The sequence below is a fragment of the Mauremys mutica genome, chromosome 1, assembly GCF_020497125.1.
Source record: "Mauremys mutica isolate MM-2020 ecotype Southern chromosome 1, ASM2049712v1, whole genome shotgun sequence".
Lineage (NCBI taxonomy): Eukaryota > Metazoa > Chordata > Testudines > Geoemydidae > Mauremys > Mauremys mutica.
This window is the reverse complement of record NC_059072.1, coordinates 264,740,186-264,757,293: the sequence shown is the minus strand read 5'-3', so window position 1 is coordinate 264,757,293 and position 17,108 is coordinate 264,740,186. Positions and strand designations below refer to the sequence as shown.

The following is a 17,108-nucleotide window of genomic DNA, read 5'->3' as shown; positions in this document are numbered from 1 at the left end:
GGGAACGGGGGAGGGCGCAAGGTGGAAGTTTCGCCTAGGGCGCGAAACATCCTTGCACCAGCCCTGAGTACAGCATCCAAGATTTGTTCTTTCATTTAATTTTTGTATAACTAACCTTTGGCTCTGCCGTCATTGAGTTATTCAGATGCTGCAATTCCTAAAAATTAATGATGGACCCATCCAAGATGTAAATTTTATATTACATAATTGTTTTTGGAATTGTACAATTTTTTCTCATGGAAAATACGTAACTTGTGCAGAGTTGTCCAGTTGTTTTAAAAATGCTCAAACATTTAAACTCTTCAGAGTTCCCTTTGTTCTTTGAGGGGGAAATTAATGAACTTTTACTTTCCTTTTGCCTATCCAAGAAAGCTCTTATTTTTGCATTCTGTTTAAAAAAATGAATGTACACTTAGTGAATTGAGTCTTTTTGGTGATATATAGATTAACAAATGGTAGTCTGATTTAAGTGAATACCAAAACTCCCACTAACTTAAGTGGAAACTGAATCAGACTGTAAAAGGATTAATTTTCTTTATTGTCAGCCTTGCTTTTTTGTTTATTTTTTTTTAAAGGGAAGGCTTTAGATTTTCATCTCAAGAAGCTGCTTCAAGTTTTGGTGATGATCGACTATTGATAGAAAAATTTATTGATAACCCTCGCCACATAGAAATCCAGGTTTGTATTTTTTCCATTTGAAATAAAATTTGAAATGATCAAACTTTGAGATGGTCAAACATGCACTATAATGGTAAGCATGGTCAGATTTATTATAGCTTTAAAGACATTAATGTGGATATCAAACTGTATTCTGTTACTCAGAGACAGTGACTTGGATTCAGCTGTCCTCTTAAGCTTCTTTCATGGTAGATTCTGGAGGTGGAAAGTCTTGCAACCTCTTTTCTTCCACTGCATCATCTCTTCTGCTAGATAGTCCAGATGGGTCCATTGCAACCCAAAAAGCGGGTGGTGCTGGCTAATGGGGAAGGCGTTTGTGACCATGGTTGCTATGTGATGTGCTGATCTAGCATATCCCTTCAGCTGCTTCCTGCAGCAGTGTTCCTACAGAGTATCCATCACAACTTTAAACTCCCCTGATCTGGAAGAAACCCTGAGTGAGGCTATTTGATGCAGTGCTACTTGTTCTAATTGATGGGGGCGGGCTTTGCTAGGAGCTATATTTTACCCTTCTTTCCATTAGCATGGATTAATCTATTAATATACTTCAGATAACAAAATAACATTTTCGCTCCTATTCCCCTCTATGTTCCAGGAAAATGGGAGGAATGGTATCCATGCATCTGTCTGAACCTCAAAGATCTGCCTGCCCCAGATTTTCTCATTTGTTTTTCACTTCCACTTCCCACTGTTGAAGCATTCTTCAAGCTAAGGTGGTCTAGAGCCAACTTCCTCCAGAGCACATTTAACATTTTCTTATTTGTCGAGAGGGGATTGCTTAATTCCTTCAGATACATGGGACATAATACAGGAAAATCAAACGAAAGTCATTGACAGGTTCTCATGACTGATGATGCATATAATTTGAACTACACATTTGTAGTTGCTGTGAAGTCAGTTGAACCACTTAAGGTGTGTGTAGGTGTTGCCTCACAGTTCACAATATACGGCTGCTTTTTACTTGGATAGCTTAGTTACAAAAGAAGATTAATTTTGATCTTGGGCCAGACCTGCAGTTGGTATAATTTGGCATAGCTCCACTGAAGCAAATGGAACTACTCCAAATGCCCTTTGTGTTACAAGCAGCTCTTTTCAGGCTTGAAGATAAATTTTGTTCATGCCAGAGACACTAGTCCTTTTACAAGAATTGACCAAATCTGAAAATTTAAAACAAGCCTCTGTTTTGAAAATAAATACATTTAAAGATGTCTTAACTAATGGAAACAAATCTCTTCTAATGCTCATGCATTAGAAGAATAATGTAGCAAAATATTACATTTTCCAAGACAATTTCCTTTGGACTTTTAGCCAAGAACAAGAAATTTGCAGCCCCAAATACTTCTTTGAAATAAGATATAAATGATTAAAAATAGAGTTTGAGCAGAAGTGCCATCTCAGCTACATCATCACTATTATACTTCAAAATTATGCTAACATTTTATTATGTACATTAAAGAATTTTTTAATCTTTGCCATTAGTGGGTGTATAATATACTGTGCTTGATTCATATATGTAACCAATATCTGAGTCATATTTACATTGAATTCAAAGCAAAAAATTATACCATTATTAGACTTATCAATTGCACATAATTTGGGGAACTTTTAAATAATTATTTAAATCATTTAAAATCTTTTTTAGAAGAATAACCTTTAGATTTTTTGAAGGGAATTTCTTTACATTTTAACGCATTCTTCAATATTTGTTTCAATAAAAGACAAGTACAGTGGTTGTTCTGACAGTGTTGATTTATATTGCATCCTATTTCATATGGAAGCAGAAAGATATCCATATAAAACTATGCCCTAGAACTTTCCTGCAGATCTTATGGGGGGGGAGTATTTATTATATCATGCTTATGTTTGGATTTAGTCATAAAATGTGCCTCAGGCTAAATAATTATGTGGATTTATTATTTCAAAGTGCAAAATACTGGGCATAGAATACGTTATTTAAAGAGTCAAGTCAGAGTTTTGCATACAACTCTAACAAACCTGAAAGGGATTCTGAGGTTTCTTTTACTGTTGTCTTAAGACTCTAGGTAAAGTGATGTGAATAAAGATTTTTCAAATATATTTATAACTAATTACAATCCAACTCCTACTTCTTAATGTGAGTTTTTTGCCTGTCAGAATTTTGAAAAATCAAAGTTCTGAAGCCCAAGCAAGTGCTATTAGACTAGAGTGAACAACTTACTTGACATCTTTCTTTAGTGTGTGTGCATCAGTGGGTATCATATAAATTAAAACCAGATTTATTGATACCAAACAGGACTATATTTAGGCATACAGATTTTGGTAAAAAGTTTTACCTGTTTAATATTTTGAATGTATTCTTTCCCATCTTATCTATGGAACTTAATTGTGGATGCAACCCTGAATGAATCTCTTTTGACAAGAAATCTATAATGTGTGTGTCGATTTCCTTAACAGAAGTTTCATTTGTTTTTCCAGTCCAAAATACAAATTCCTTATAATTTGTCATGATTTTTTTTTTCACTGAGACCTTGAGATACTTTGACAGCAGTTCAATAATTTAATATAAAAAACCCTGCTGATTGTGTAGACTGCTAAGTAAGAGGAAAAAACAAATTAACCCCTTTAATGCTGCCAAATATGTCCACAGGCGTAGTATTATCTGATTTTTGTTTTTTAGCTTAAAAATTTGCCTAAACACAGACTTGATATGGCATCAGAAAAATGAGCAAATATTGAATCTACTAAGGGTGAAGGTTAAGCCCAAAACTATATTCTGGTTTTTGAGTGACCAGGGGCTGGTACAATCTGAGCCAGTAAATTTCAGAGAACACATTAGAGTTCAAACAAATAGTGCTTTTGGCCCAAATTTTCAACAGTGACTATTGGTTTTTGGGTCCCCCAGCTTTTTGTGGGGCTTGACTTTAAATACTTAAAAGGCCTGATTTTTCATAAGGTGTTGAACATCCAGCATCTGAAAATCTGGGCCTTTTGATAGGACTCAAATTTGACACCCCAAACTACTATTCACTTTTGAAACTGTAGACTCCTATTCTTCCGTTGTGACACCAAATACCATCTCTTTGGTTTCTGGAAAGATACCAACATTAAAAAAGTGTCAGCTATCAAATATGTTTTATAAACATAAAAGATCAATATTAAATAGTATCAAAGAGACTCCTCACATGTTTAAAATTAAGCACATGCATGTGTGGTTGTAGGCTTGGGGCCTTAAAGTAATCTGTTCCTCAACAGAGGTAATGTTGGCTGTCAAATTATTTTTTATAAAAATTAAAAAATGGTAAATCTTTCCCTTATTTCTCTTCCACCTCATCAAACAAGTAAGCAGAACCACCCAACTGAGTCAGTTGCAAAATTTTCTTCTATTTCAGTAGATACAGAGTTGGATCAAAAGTACTATAAAATGCACAGTGAAACTTGCACGTGAAGTGGGGATGGTAGGCTATTTAAGAAGTCTAAAAATGGATTCAGAAATTAAATTGATTTTTAAGACCCCCAGTTCAGGAAAACTCTGAAAGTTAATGGGATTTAATATATGCTTAAAGTTAAATGTGTGCTCAAGTGCTTTCTTATATTGGTACTTAATTTTGTAATCTACCTTTATTCACTCCTTATTAAATAATCCTGCCTGACTGATGTTTTTTGCTTTACCTTTCAAAAATGTTCGGATATTTCACATTTTAGAACAATGTGATACTATAAATCAAATAATATCAAAGATCAAACAAGATATCATTGATTTTTATAATTTATAGATTTGAAATAAGAATAATAATTCATATTTTATCCTTGTAATGCATTATAATACACCTTTACAACAATCCAGTATATCATTTTAGCTACATATCCTAATCAAGTTTAGGAGATTGACCTTGATTCATGTTCAGACTGCTAAACATACAAACACTTTGAAAACAGATGCCAAATATTTATTAATTTAGCAGTAGCTTTTAAACAGAGTTTTTTTTAACATTCTTGCACAGCTCCAAAACCCTGCGTACTTAAAAATGTAAGGGCTTCCTGTGCTGAGGAATAAAACAAACACTTGTAAAACATAAGAAAAGGCAAAAACAATTAACAGGAAAAAAGAGTCCAAATAGACTTCATGGCTTGAACTGATTTTTGGAGTCTTGTTCTCCTTGAATATCTGACATGAAGGATCTCAGTTTAAAGTAAAAGTAAACTGAATGTCTAATTGCAAGGTATTTGGTTAAATACCAAATGCTGCAACTGAAAATGGCATTTGGCTGAATTCAAATAGGAAAGAGTGCAATAAATGTTGTTTTATTATTTAGTGTAATGAGGTGTCAGTCATAAATACCACTAATTAGTTAATCTTGGAACTTCACAAAACTGACCATTTTCTTTAGTAATTTTTTTAATATCTTGCTTTTATCACCACTAATTAGGAAAAAATACTGTAGATGGAACACTATTTTTAATTAGAGGTAGATGGGAATTTCAGTTCACTCCAGTAGTAATTGAAGATTGTTATTCCCACTTTCTGTAAATGCATTTTGGCAATGAAACCTCTTCTGAAAATAATTATATATAATAATGCTTTTATTAATTATTTTTGTTTTGTTTTTAAAAATAATATGGGTAGTGGTCTCTAGATAAAGACCCAACCCGGGATGTTCCTTTGCTTACACTATTGAGCTAGATTGTTAAAAGCAACGTCGTAATCCTATGTGTTAAGTACTCATAGCTGCTTCTTTTAAGCCAAGTTTGTTGATAGTGGCAAAATAATAGTTTTAAGAAGCAGATTGCAAACGTGAGTAATGATACAAGCACTTTCCCTAGAGACTATAGGTACCTCAGAACTGGGGAAAGGAGTGGGAGGAGTGAAGGTGGGTTTCCTAACTAAGAAGGAGATAAGGGAGAGCTGATCAGATGATTCTCCCCTCTCTCCCCCTGGAAAATGTTTATATAAATAGGGGGAAATAAATTTGTCAGGTTACCATTGACAATTTCTACTTTTTGTCAAAGCTTTTTTTTCAATTAAAACTTGAATTTTTCTGTGGCAAGCAGACACTTTTTTCATGAAAAGCTTTGTTTAGTTACTTTCACCCCCAATTTTCTATTGAAAAACTGTTTAAATGGAAAAGTCCTAATAAGAGGGTCTGGTCATAGAAAAGCAGGGCAATGAAGCAGCTGTTGTTCCAGAAGAGCAATTCTACACAAGCGAGCATGCCTTTCCTTTGGGTTTTATTATTATTTATTTATTAATTATATTTATAATCATTAATTATTTATTTAATAATAATACTAATTATTAATAATAAATAATAATTTAATAATAAATAATTAATAATAATTATTTATTATTACTCCCCTTCTCTAAAGACACTTCTCTACTGCGACTCCATGGAGTTCAGTTTCTGCAGGACTGGAATGAGGAGATAGGCTATGCTCTGTTGGATTCTCCATTCCTCTGCTCCAGCACAAGTTAATACACCCTGAAGCTATGCTGTGTTGCTCTGTTTCCTGAAATGTGCTTCAAAACCTTCCTTTTGGGAGATTCAGGGACCAGCTATACTTAGGAAACTCCAATGAATTAGTAATGCATTATAATACACCTTTACAGCAATGCTCTAGCACAGGGGTCGGCAACCTTTTAGAAGTGGTGCGCTGAATCTTCATTTATTCACTCTAATTTAAGGTTTCGCGTGCCAGTAATGCATTTTAACCTTTTTAGAAGGTCTCTTTCTATAAGTCTATAATATATAACTAAACTATTGTTGTATGTAAAGTAAATAAGGTTTTAAAAATGTTTAAGAAGCTTCATTTAAAATTAAATTAAAATGCAGAGCCCCCAGAGCAGTGGCCAGGACCCGGGCAGGGTGAGTGCCACTGAAAATCAGCTTGCGTGCCGCCATCGGTACGTGTGCCATAGGTTGCCTACCCCTGCTCTAGCAGCATTTGTGCTCTCCAGGGCTTTGGGAAGTGGTGGGATCACGCACCAGCACAAAAGCAAGAGGCACCTATGCGGATTTCTCCTGTGGATCCCTCAAGTTCCACAGGTTAAGTGGGGACAAATTATGCTCCAGCCTCACCTCTATCCCCTAAGGATTCCTATGAAAAAGTAGAGTTTGATGCTGCAAGTAGCTGATCTGGCCATGATCCAGCAACGCACTTTAACATAAGATTAACTTTAAACACATAAGTAGTCCCACTGAAATCAAAACTCAGACTTTTGTCTCATTTGCCTGGGTTATTTCCACATTAGTTAACCATTTTGTGTTGATGCATGAGCTGTAATGGAATCTAGTTCACTCTCAGGTCTGTTTACTCTGTGGTACTAAAAGGAACAAGTTGTCAAAACTTTGTTTTGCTAAAGTAAGCAGAATGGGATGAGTTCACACAGGTTTTTGAGTAAGATGGTACTATTTTTATCTAGTCAATTTTGAGTTCAGAACTGCACTTTTAAAGGATGGGGCATGAGGACTGGCACAGACAATTGTAAATCAGAGCGGGAAGGCTAGTGGAAAAAGGTTTGTAGGAGAGGAAAGTATGCTTAGTACATGAAAAGGGGGGAATTGCTCCAAGAATAGGGAGCAGCATGAAATAAGATATAAAGTTGGGAAAAGCCAAAGGAATCATTGAGGAGTGAGGATGGCCTGAGTATGAACGAGAGGATTGGGCTCAGACTAGGATTGCCTATATTTTCCTTTCTTCTGACAGTTTGAAAAGCTCATGATCAATTGACAGTCCTATCCTGCTGGCCTGTACGCTTCTCCAGTCTGGACGTGTGAAATGAATCATAGAATCATAGAATCTCAGGGTTGGAAGGGACCTCAGGAGGTCATCTAGTCCAACCCCCTGCTCAAAGCAGGACCAAACCCAACTAAATCATCCCAGCCAGGGCTTTGCCAAGCCTGACCTTAAAAACCTCTAAGGAAGGAGATTCCACCACCTCCCTAGATGGGACTCAGACTCTTCATCCTATGCCTTGCTCTTCAATATACTAAGGTTGCAGGGACTGCAGTAGCTTCAGCTGCTTGGGAAGGCTCCTTGACATGACCAGTTAAATTTTCATCTGAATTGTTGGAGAAATCTGGGTGTTACATTGCAAATCTCATTCTTTCCCCCTCGCTTTTGCCAAGAGACCACGTTGTTGTTTTTTTAACCCACAAAAGCTTATGCCCAAATAAATATGTTAGTCTTTAAGGTGCCACCGGACTCCTTGTTGTTACGATGTTTCTGAACACTTGTCTGCCATTTGAGGGGCACTGTATTATGATTAACCCATTGAGTAGGCTCCATCAGTAACTGTTTCTGAAAGCTTTTTATCCATAGATCAATAGCTAAATTTGACATCTTTTGAGATTTTACTCCCTTTTGTTGATACAGGCTATTGTTAACAGTATACTTATGTTCGCAATACTATTTTAGGAGCTGACAATATAATTTTGTCTCCATCCATTGATTTTCAGTTTCTTTTATTTAATGAACTTCATTTTTGTATTTCTTACAATGTTTGAAATGATTGGAGCTTCCCCCCACATATCCTTCATAAATATAATTTAAAAAAAATAAGTAGTAGAGATTTTAGAAAAAAGATAGTTACTGTGTTTAGAGTTTGAAATAATATTCTCCCCATATGTATAATACAGCTAATTTTCTAGAAAGGAAATGTTCATTTCCGTTTTCAGCATGCTTTGCTAGAGTGCTTCTTTTTTATGCTTAATTTGGTGAAACATTTACATTTGAACTCTATGTAATGAAATCTATGGCACACAGATAAAAGCACAGGTATCTGATAGTGGGATATAAAAAGGCCAGATATATGCACTCCTTTGTTAATAGCAACATATTCTACTAGGTTTTGGCAGATAAGCATGACAATGCTTTGTGGCTGAATGAAAGAGAGTGCTCCATTCAAAGAAGAAATCAAAAGGTTGTGGAAGAGGCACCAAGGTGAGTATAAACTTCTCTCCATGTACGTTTTTATGAGCATTGATTACGCTTTGGAAAGCTGCTATTTTTACATACTGTACAGATCCGAACAATTTTTAGTCCATCAAAAACACCGTAAACACAAGTAGTAATGTTTAAGTAACTAATGTAATTCTGATTCAGAATTTTGCATCGCAATATTCTGATCTAGCTTCACAATGTTCATTCTATGTCAAGTTATTACAGTTTTTATTCATAATCTTGTATAAAATAGATACTAAGAGTACTGGTCAAGTATTTTAGACATACACACAGATATTTTCTCCTTTTGTGATAGCCTCCTACCAGTGAGTACACAAGCCAAATGAAGTCTCAAACTCACTGTTCCTGAAGATGTTTGATTGCTACGTTAATTGATAGGATGGCAGAATCTTGCCCTGGTACTCAAGTGTTGAGTAGTACCTCACTCCATAGCAAGTCCCAATCAAATTAATGACCTGTAATAATTAGGAGTCCAGTACCTTCAGCTGCTCAATGTCTTAACTCCATTGATTGTAGTAAGAGTTGAGGCACATTAGCTCTTAACAGGATTGGGTCTAAAAGCTCTCTAATACACCATCTTATAACATGCTGCAAAGGTGTTCACTAGAAAGAATATTGGAGGGGTGGGGGGCGTGGGGGGAGAAAGTGGAAAAACCTGGATTATTCAAAATCAGGAGGATGCCCCAAACTGCATTTAATTATCTATTAAATGCAACCACGTTTAGGTCTGAACTTGCAATTGTTCAGTAGTGCAGAACAACATTGTACAACAATTTAGGGTGTGATGACCACATCCAATGGGCATTTAGGATCATTTTAAGTTACTTGAGTTAAAATTTGATTATGGCTGTAGAACCAACTCTACCCATCACTTACAAAATCAAGGTCCTAAATGCTATATGTATCTATCTGATCTGACAGACAGTAATTTTAAGTGCAGGATATTACATAACATAATACACCAGTGAACACAGACTCAGAGGAAAAAGTGTTACCTTGATTAATCATTGTCACTTCTTGCAACACCTGTGTGTTCCTCAAAGGCCTCCCATTCAAGAACCTGACTTTCTTTCACTCATGGAATTTGATTGCTTCGGATCACATGGTAGCGAAGCTGCTAAGGACAGAATGGTAATCCAGTGGGGTTCTAGTCCACGACTAGGACTACTAGGTGCTATGGTAATACAAATAACAATAACAATAATTTTGAAACATGGAGACTGCTGTAGTGTGTTACAAACTGAACTTGAAATTTAAAAAATGACTCTACTGTGACTTCCAAACTCCATGGCATCATCAAGGAAGGGAATTCTCATTGACATTTTAGTGTAGCTGCGGCATAAAACTATGTTTCAGATGAAACAATGCTCCTCAATTCTCAAAAGTAATCGGCTTTATATCTGGATGAAGGGAGCAGGAATATTTTGTATTAAAGTTGCGTTGATGAACAGAAATGCTATTGGGATAGGGAGTAACATTTAGCCCATGTGTCTGTCCCTGAGGCTGTAGAAACAATAAAACAAGTCAATTGTATTGTCTTTAATTGGCTGCACAATAGCTTGAAGAAGGTCTCATAACTGAAATGTCACATCTGATCATATTTTCTCTTCTTGATGCTTTTATCTTGTGAAGTCTTTTTATTCTGCAGCCTTCATGCTGCCAGAGGAACTATTTAGTTCAGAGAGTAACAGGTATATGAGGTGGAGAAGGAGTTGAAGTCAAGTTTAAAATGTTTCATTTTTAAGTGGTATGTGATTAGGTTGGAAAAGGGGCTGTTTAGGGTGTATTGAGAGGAGGGAGTGAATTGTTTAAAAGGGAGAGAAACAATGTACATAAAAAGTAAAGGCACAGAAGGGAATAGGAAAACCTCAGTTAATTAACCTAGCTGATTGCAGAGATAATCCAGTCATTTTAGTGTATAAAGCTTAACCACATGGCAGAGATCAAGTTTAGCAGTGTGACACTTCTGTTCCATTCTTCTGCTGCAGCAGGAGGCAAAGAGAGAGACCTCAGACATACATTTAGAAAATACAGGAAGATATTACTGTAGTACAGGGAAGTAACTGTCCTTTTATCCATATGAGAAATAATAATGCTTGTTCTTGAAAAGGAATACCAAGGCTATAATTCTAAATTAGAAATGTACTGCTCTTCATAAACCATTCAAACTGTGCTCCATGATTGATGACATCAACAGAAGACCCTTTATTGAATTATAGCTTTTTATTTAACTTGTTGCTATGCATTATTCTGTTACTGAATCAGAATAATAGACCCCCATCTCTTTATATTACCAGTTCATAACCATGCCCTGGTAAGATGTGTTCATTGCTTTCCTCATCCCTTTGTTTCCTGTGATCTCATCAGAGGTGTTAGAGCAAAGACTGATACCTTTTCTGAAATCAGACATTTTGTTTTCAGATTCTTTTGTTATATGTAGCCAGCAAAGAGGGTCTTTTTTCCCTAAATCTAGAGAGCTTCTTTTAACATGCCAGAAGTCTCTGGTTTATTGTCCATAAGAACCCATATATTACCACTCTACGAAGGACTGAGGCCAAACTAGCATTTTACCTATAAAGGAATGGTCTCCCCATTGTCTCTGGTTCGTCCAAAATCTTACTTCACTTTTCTTTTGCTTGAGTCCAATATAACTCATTTTCTTGCACAAACTCGCTGATCATTCATCTTCTAAACATTTTCCTTTCAATTAAAAGTCATAGGAAATACTGTAAACTAAGGCCCTGATCCAGCATTTGACTCTGTCTAGCCAGTTCTGTGTGGTCATGTGGCATCCCATTGACTTCACTGGGGCTCCAAGCAACTACAGGGTTCCTCCTGTGTGGTTCTCTTTGCAGGGGTGGGGCCTAATTCAGTAAGACAAGCCACAGATGCACAAAACTCAGTGTTGGAATTGGCTGACTACTTCCCCTTCTAGGCATCATGCACCTTTTTTTTATCCAACTGTCTATAAGCAAAGATCTTAAAAACGACTTAAAGCAAAAACATTCTTAAAAGTGGCCTGGTGTGGACCAAAACTGATTCTGTATCATCTTTTTTTCTATTTTATTTGCTTGATTATAGTTGACATGTTCCTAAAATAAATTGCAACAAGGGTGTAATACATATTTTTGCTTACTGTTGTTTCTAGTAAGGGACAAATGTGATCTTTCATTTAAGATCATGTACAAGGTTCAGCATCTCCTAGAGAAAAACTTTCCTTAGCTTTGGTAAAGGCCACAAGAGTTTCCCTAGCTGGATAGGTTAATCTAAATCTGAACTTGTTGTGTAGTGGAGAGGAATCATCAGGATATATGTTTTCTTGAGTTTGTAAATTCAGTGGCCTATTGGAGGTGACGTGTTTAGTTTCCTGGGGTGAGGAAGCTTGACTGTTGGGGACCAGTCTTAACAATGGCTCCTGGGGGAGTAGCTGAGCTGCACGTTGGGGCAGAAGAACAACGCTGAATGGTGACCATGCTGTGTTGAAGGGAATGAATCAAAATCAGAAAGCCACAAAACTAAAACTTGCAGTTTAAGGGTAAAGTTGAGAGAGAGATTTAGGATCTGAAGGTGGAAGCTGTAAACTGTCATTGGTTATCAGAGTCAATATTGTGCATGTCCTAGTTTTCTTTCATCACAACCTTGCCTGCATACAAGAAAGTCAAATGAAAACAAAAACAAAACACAGTACAGATTCTCATTCAGGCCTTATGAACTTCCAAAGTTTATCATAACTTGGATTACAGAGTGCATAGCTTTGAAACAGCCACATTAATTGTATTTCAAACAGATGCGGAAAACAAGACAACCACAACCATAGGGTTTGCTCTAGTTTATCTAGGCATTAATATTTCCAGTGTGTAGCTATTGTCTGCAGGCTTCATAATTGTCCAGAATTTTCTTTAATGTTGTTTTTTAATAATTTAGATGTGCTCTCCAAATAACTGATGGCTTTTAGGGTATATTATTTTAAAGATCTCAGTGTTATACAATGTGTATATTGATTTAATTTATATCTTCAAAGCATTTTCCTTTAATTTGTCTTGAAGATACTCTTAATACTGAAATGCATTAATACAGGTTACCAAGAGTGCTGAATGCTGCATTTAATCTTTATTTTTTAAAGGAATTTAGAATGAAATAATCTCTTAGTTCTAAAGATGTGCTAACCACCTGAGCATGGATGGAAGTACAGAAATTAGTAGTCTGTTGGCAATTTTAAGGAAAATTAATTTGGAGTAATATAGGGTGTGAATTTAAAGCACAATATTAACTCCCTGTATGGTTAAAACTAATTCAGAATAAGGCACTCTTATTCCATAATAAGTGTGTCTATGCAGGGAGTTAATCAGGAAAAGCTCTTCCAGAATAACTCCCAGTGTAAATAAGCCCTTAACTTGTTTATTCAACAGTAGAGATATAATATAGTGCATTTGATTGACCAGAAGTGATGTCCTTTTTAATTTACATATGGTTTTTTCGTTTTTTTTACCCTCTTTTGTATGTAGCTTAAGAAAAGGATAAAATTATGTTTTTCTAACTAAAGAAAGGCACTTTTTCTGCATTTGTAGCACTTTTCTGGACCCTGAGACACGAAGAGCAATGGGAGAACAAGCAGTAGCTCTTGCCAAAGCAGTAAAATATTCCTCTGCTGGAACTGTAGAATTCCTTGTGGACACCAAGAAGAATTTCTACTTTTTGGAAATGAACACTAGACTTCAGGTAAGAAAAACAACTGTTCAGATTCAGAGACAGGATTATTTTAAAAATTGTGTGTGTGTGTGTTTGTGTATATAGGCCTATTAATATCAGTGTAAAGTAACTCGTATATGTAAATCCTTACAGGATCAGGCTCTACGTTTGGAGGGATTATATATATCCTGTAAGGATTTACATATATGAGTAACTTTACACTGACATTAATAGTCCTACTCACATGAGTAAGCTGGTGTGCACAAATCTTTGCAGGAATGGGCCCTTGCACAGCACATAGAAATGAGCATTCAGTGCTTTGCTCTTTGTTACACTTGATCTAAAGACCTTGCAAGAGGTCACAGTTAAGTGCTACTGTGAGTTCACAGTAAGTGGCTAGTCACTGTGCTTTGATACTTTTCCCTCTTGGTAACAGAAATTTCCATGTATTTTTCATGTTTTGGTGAAAGTTTGTTGAGTTTTACCAGCAAGGTGGTTAAACTACACAATGATGTCAGAAATAAAAACATTGATCCATTGAATACTATTTTAAGTCATGAATACAGTACAAGAATACTAAAAAAGGATAGCTCTGTGGATTTCAAGTTGGTGTTTGCACTTAATTGTGGAATTGATAATGTGAAATAGAAATGGCTGGGAATAATCCCTTTTAAAAAAATTATATTTTTTATTAAAGGTTCCTGTTTAATAGCCAGAGTGTCAAAAAACCTCACTATTGATAAGCTTTCTTCTGCTGCTGCTTTAACATACCAATAATAGCTATACAAGGAAACAGGGTGCATATCTTTAAAATCTGTGTAGCATTCTCAAAGATATGACAACATAACTTGCCAAATCTCATGTAAACAAGTAAAGTATTCTCCCCTTTCTTCTCCCTCTTTCCCCATATCGAAGCGTTAAAGATTAGCAGTTCATTTTCTATGTCTAAAAAGAACCAAACTGTGAAACGATGCAATAGGAACAATAAAATTAGTTCAGTTTTCAGCAGCTTTTTAACCCACTAATTGGGCTAGATTCTACCTGCTTCTTTATACAGGTCTGCAGTGACGGGGAGGGTAAAAGGAGCTCCTCCTACTTCCATCGTCCATGCTCGAGCTGTATAAGGGCCAGGCACACTTGTAGAGAATGGAGCACAGGGATCCCACACCCTTAGGTTGGGGAGGGTCACAGAAGAGGTAGTGGGGCCTGTCAAGCTGTCTGGAGTGGCTCACGAGCATGAGTATCAACCTCAGGGCAGACTGAAGAAGCAGGGCAGAAACCCCAAATTGGTTGAGAGTTCTCTACTTAGATTTCACCAACAAAGTATCAAGCATGAGCTTCTCAGGCACTATAATAGCTTAACAATGGAGTCACAGACAGTCCCCTTGCGTACTCTGGTTTATCTTACCACCCAGGCAAGCTTGCCTTTGTGTTAGATAGTCCCTTAAAACAAAAATCACAACAATATTCAGATTACTCACAGTCCCAAAGGAGCAGTCGCTTACCCGAGGTCAGCTGCACCTTAGCTCCTACACCAAAGACGATGCTTGTATCCAAACCTATAATAAACTAACTAAAGATTTATTAACTAAGAAAAGAAATGAGTTATTTACACGGTTAAAGCAGATAGACATATACACACACACACAAGATACAGTCTAGGTCCCAGAAAGTAATAGAAGCTGCTGTAATATGCAAGCTCTATGATTTCTCTAGGGCTAACCCAGGCCAAGCACTGGAACGCTTGCTTATGCTTAGAGATATTTGCCCATCAGAGTTCAAGCAGCATAGAGATCGTCAGTTCCTTCTTGTCAGGCATTTTTATTCCCTTCCCCCAGCATTCAAGCTGATGGGACAAGTCCACCTGCAGGTCTCCTCTTCATGGGCGTGGTAGGGAGCAGTCAGCAGAGTCTTTGTCCTTTGATGTTTCACAATGGCTCAGTTGGTTTCAGTGGGCCTGTGACATTCTATACCTTGGGGGAGCGTACTGTAACCCCCATATTCCTCATTTTCATATAATTGTGATCTTGCATATAAAGCATGTCTTGTATGGTAAAAGATGGAAAGCAATTAGGGATACAAATAATTGAATTTTGCCTTTCGGTGTAACTCTTTCACTGCAGTTTGAATTGGAAATGCCCACTGGGCTGTGTAATGCGGGGTGGGGGGGAATGTAACAGGTTACATTCTGTGCTGCCATGACAATTTAAAGACAATTTCCCCCATCTTGATCTCCTGGGGATCAGCCAGTGAAGCTGATTCTGTGAGTGATGCCGTGAGGAACTGGCCTGAGAAGCACAAACTCATTGGGGAATCAGGGGAAAAGTTATGATCTGCTGAAAGTCATTTTTCTGTCCATATAAGTATATCATTAATGCATATGAAGTTATGAGAATTGTGTTGTATGGTTGTCACTAAAACATTCTGTAAGCTGGGGAATCAGCCAGATATTAGCTCCCCAGAGGCAACAGCAAGGAAAGTAACCAACATCCGGGCGGGGTTTCAAATGATCCATCATCAGCCATTGTCCAGCAAGGGAAGTACAATTCAATGACTCACCTGTATAAGGCCACACCAGGGGAATTGCTCAACCTTGCCTGGGGACTCAGCAATGCCCCCAGACATGCCTGGACTTGTTCTTCCCAAGCACGTGGGCCTGTGGTTATAAAACAGAACACAGTAGCCACATGCTGAGCCTTTCTCCTGCTCCCACCTATGCGGCAAGCAACAAGGACACTTTGAAACTCCAACTGAGGGGATTGGCCCAGATTTCAAGGATGAAATCTGTATACTGTGGACTGCAATATCCTGTGGGGTGAGGAAAACGGCTTAATCTAGATGTTGCCCAGCCTAATAGGGTTGAGAGTTTAGACTGCATGCTTATATTTTATTTTCTTTTGGTAACTAACGCTGATTTTTTGCCTATCACTTAAATCACTTAAAATCTATCTTTTATAGTCAATAAATTTGTTTAACTGTTTATCTTTACCAGTGAGTTTGTATGAAGTGTGTGGCAAATCTGCTCAGGTTTTGCAAAGGCTGGTGTATATTCACTTTCTATTGACGAAGTGGTAAACCAGTTAATAAATTAGTACTACTCATCTTGAGCAGTGCAAGACAGTATATTCCTGAAGTATAGTTCTGGGAGCTGGGGGGATTTGGCTTTGATGCCTTTCTCTGTGTGATTCATGAGTGGCTCTGGGAGCATTCATGCAATCATTGCTGGCTCTGGGGCTCCACATGTGGTTGTGCTGAGTGATAACAGCACCTGGAGGGGTTTGCTGCTGGTCACTAGCAAGGCATTGTGAAAGACAGCCCAGGCTGGAGAGAATTAAGGGGGCACAGCAGTCCCACAGTCCCAGAGTGCACCCCGGGACTTCACAGGGCCTTCTTGTGTGCAGGACCTAGCATCTTCTGTAGGAAGCCAGCCTTTACATTAATTTAATGCTTCTTTCCTGCTTGGTGCGTTACACAGCTACAGAGGCTTACAATGCAAACCCTCAATATAACCGTATAACATGGGGTACAGATGTTGCATGAGATTAATACATGCAGCATCCTACAAGCATTTCATAAAGTCTAAACACATTTTTATGAATCTAATACCTATTTAAATAATACTAAAACACAGGCAAGCCAGACTGGTTTCCAGCTATGCATTCATCAGTGTTCACTTGGGGCCTAGGAGCCTTGACATGAGCTAGCACCTGATCTGCCAGCATTATAGGGCCATATACCCATCTTCCCTTCCATCAGCCTGCACTGGAGGGAAGGCTGCACCCTATAACACCGATCCTCCTACA

General features: G+C 37.3%; 1 protein-coding gene across 3 annotated transcripts in view; it reads left to right on the top strand.

Moving 5' to 3' along the window:
• Positions 1–17,108, top strand: part of PCCA (propionyl-CoA carboxylase subunit alpha) — a 417,465-nt gene that overhangs the window by 169,741 nt on the left and 230,616 nt on the right. For all 3 annotated transcript variants that reach the window (XM_045009001.1, XM_045009013.1, XM_045009009.1), the window contains 3 exons: positions 576–678; positions 8,501–8,595; positions 13,185–13,335. In XM_045009001.1, the coding sequence (XP_044864936.1) occupies positions 576–678; positions 8,501–8,595; positions 13,185–13,335 (349 nt within the window). The remainder of the gene's footprint in view (positions 1–575; positions 679–8,500; positions 8,596–13,184; positions 13,336–17,108) is intronic.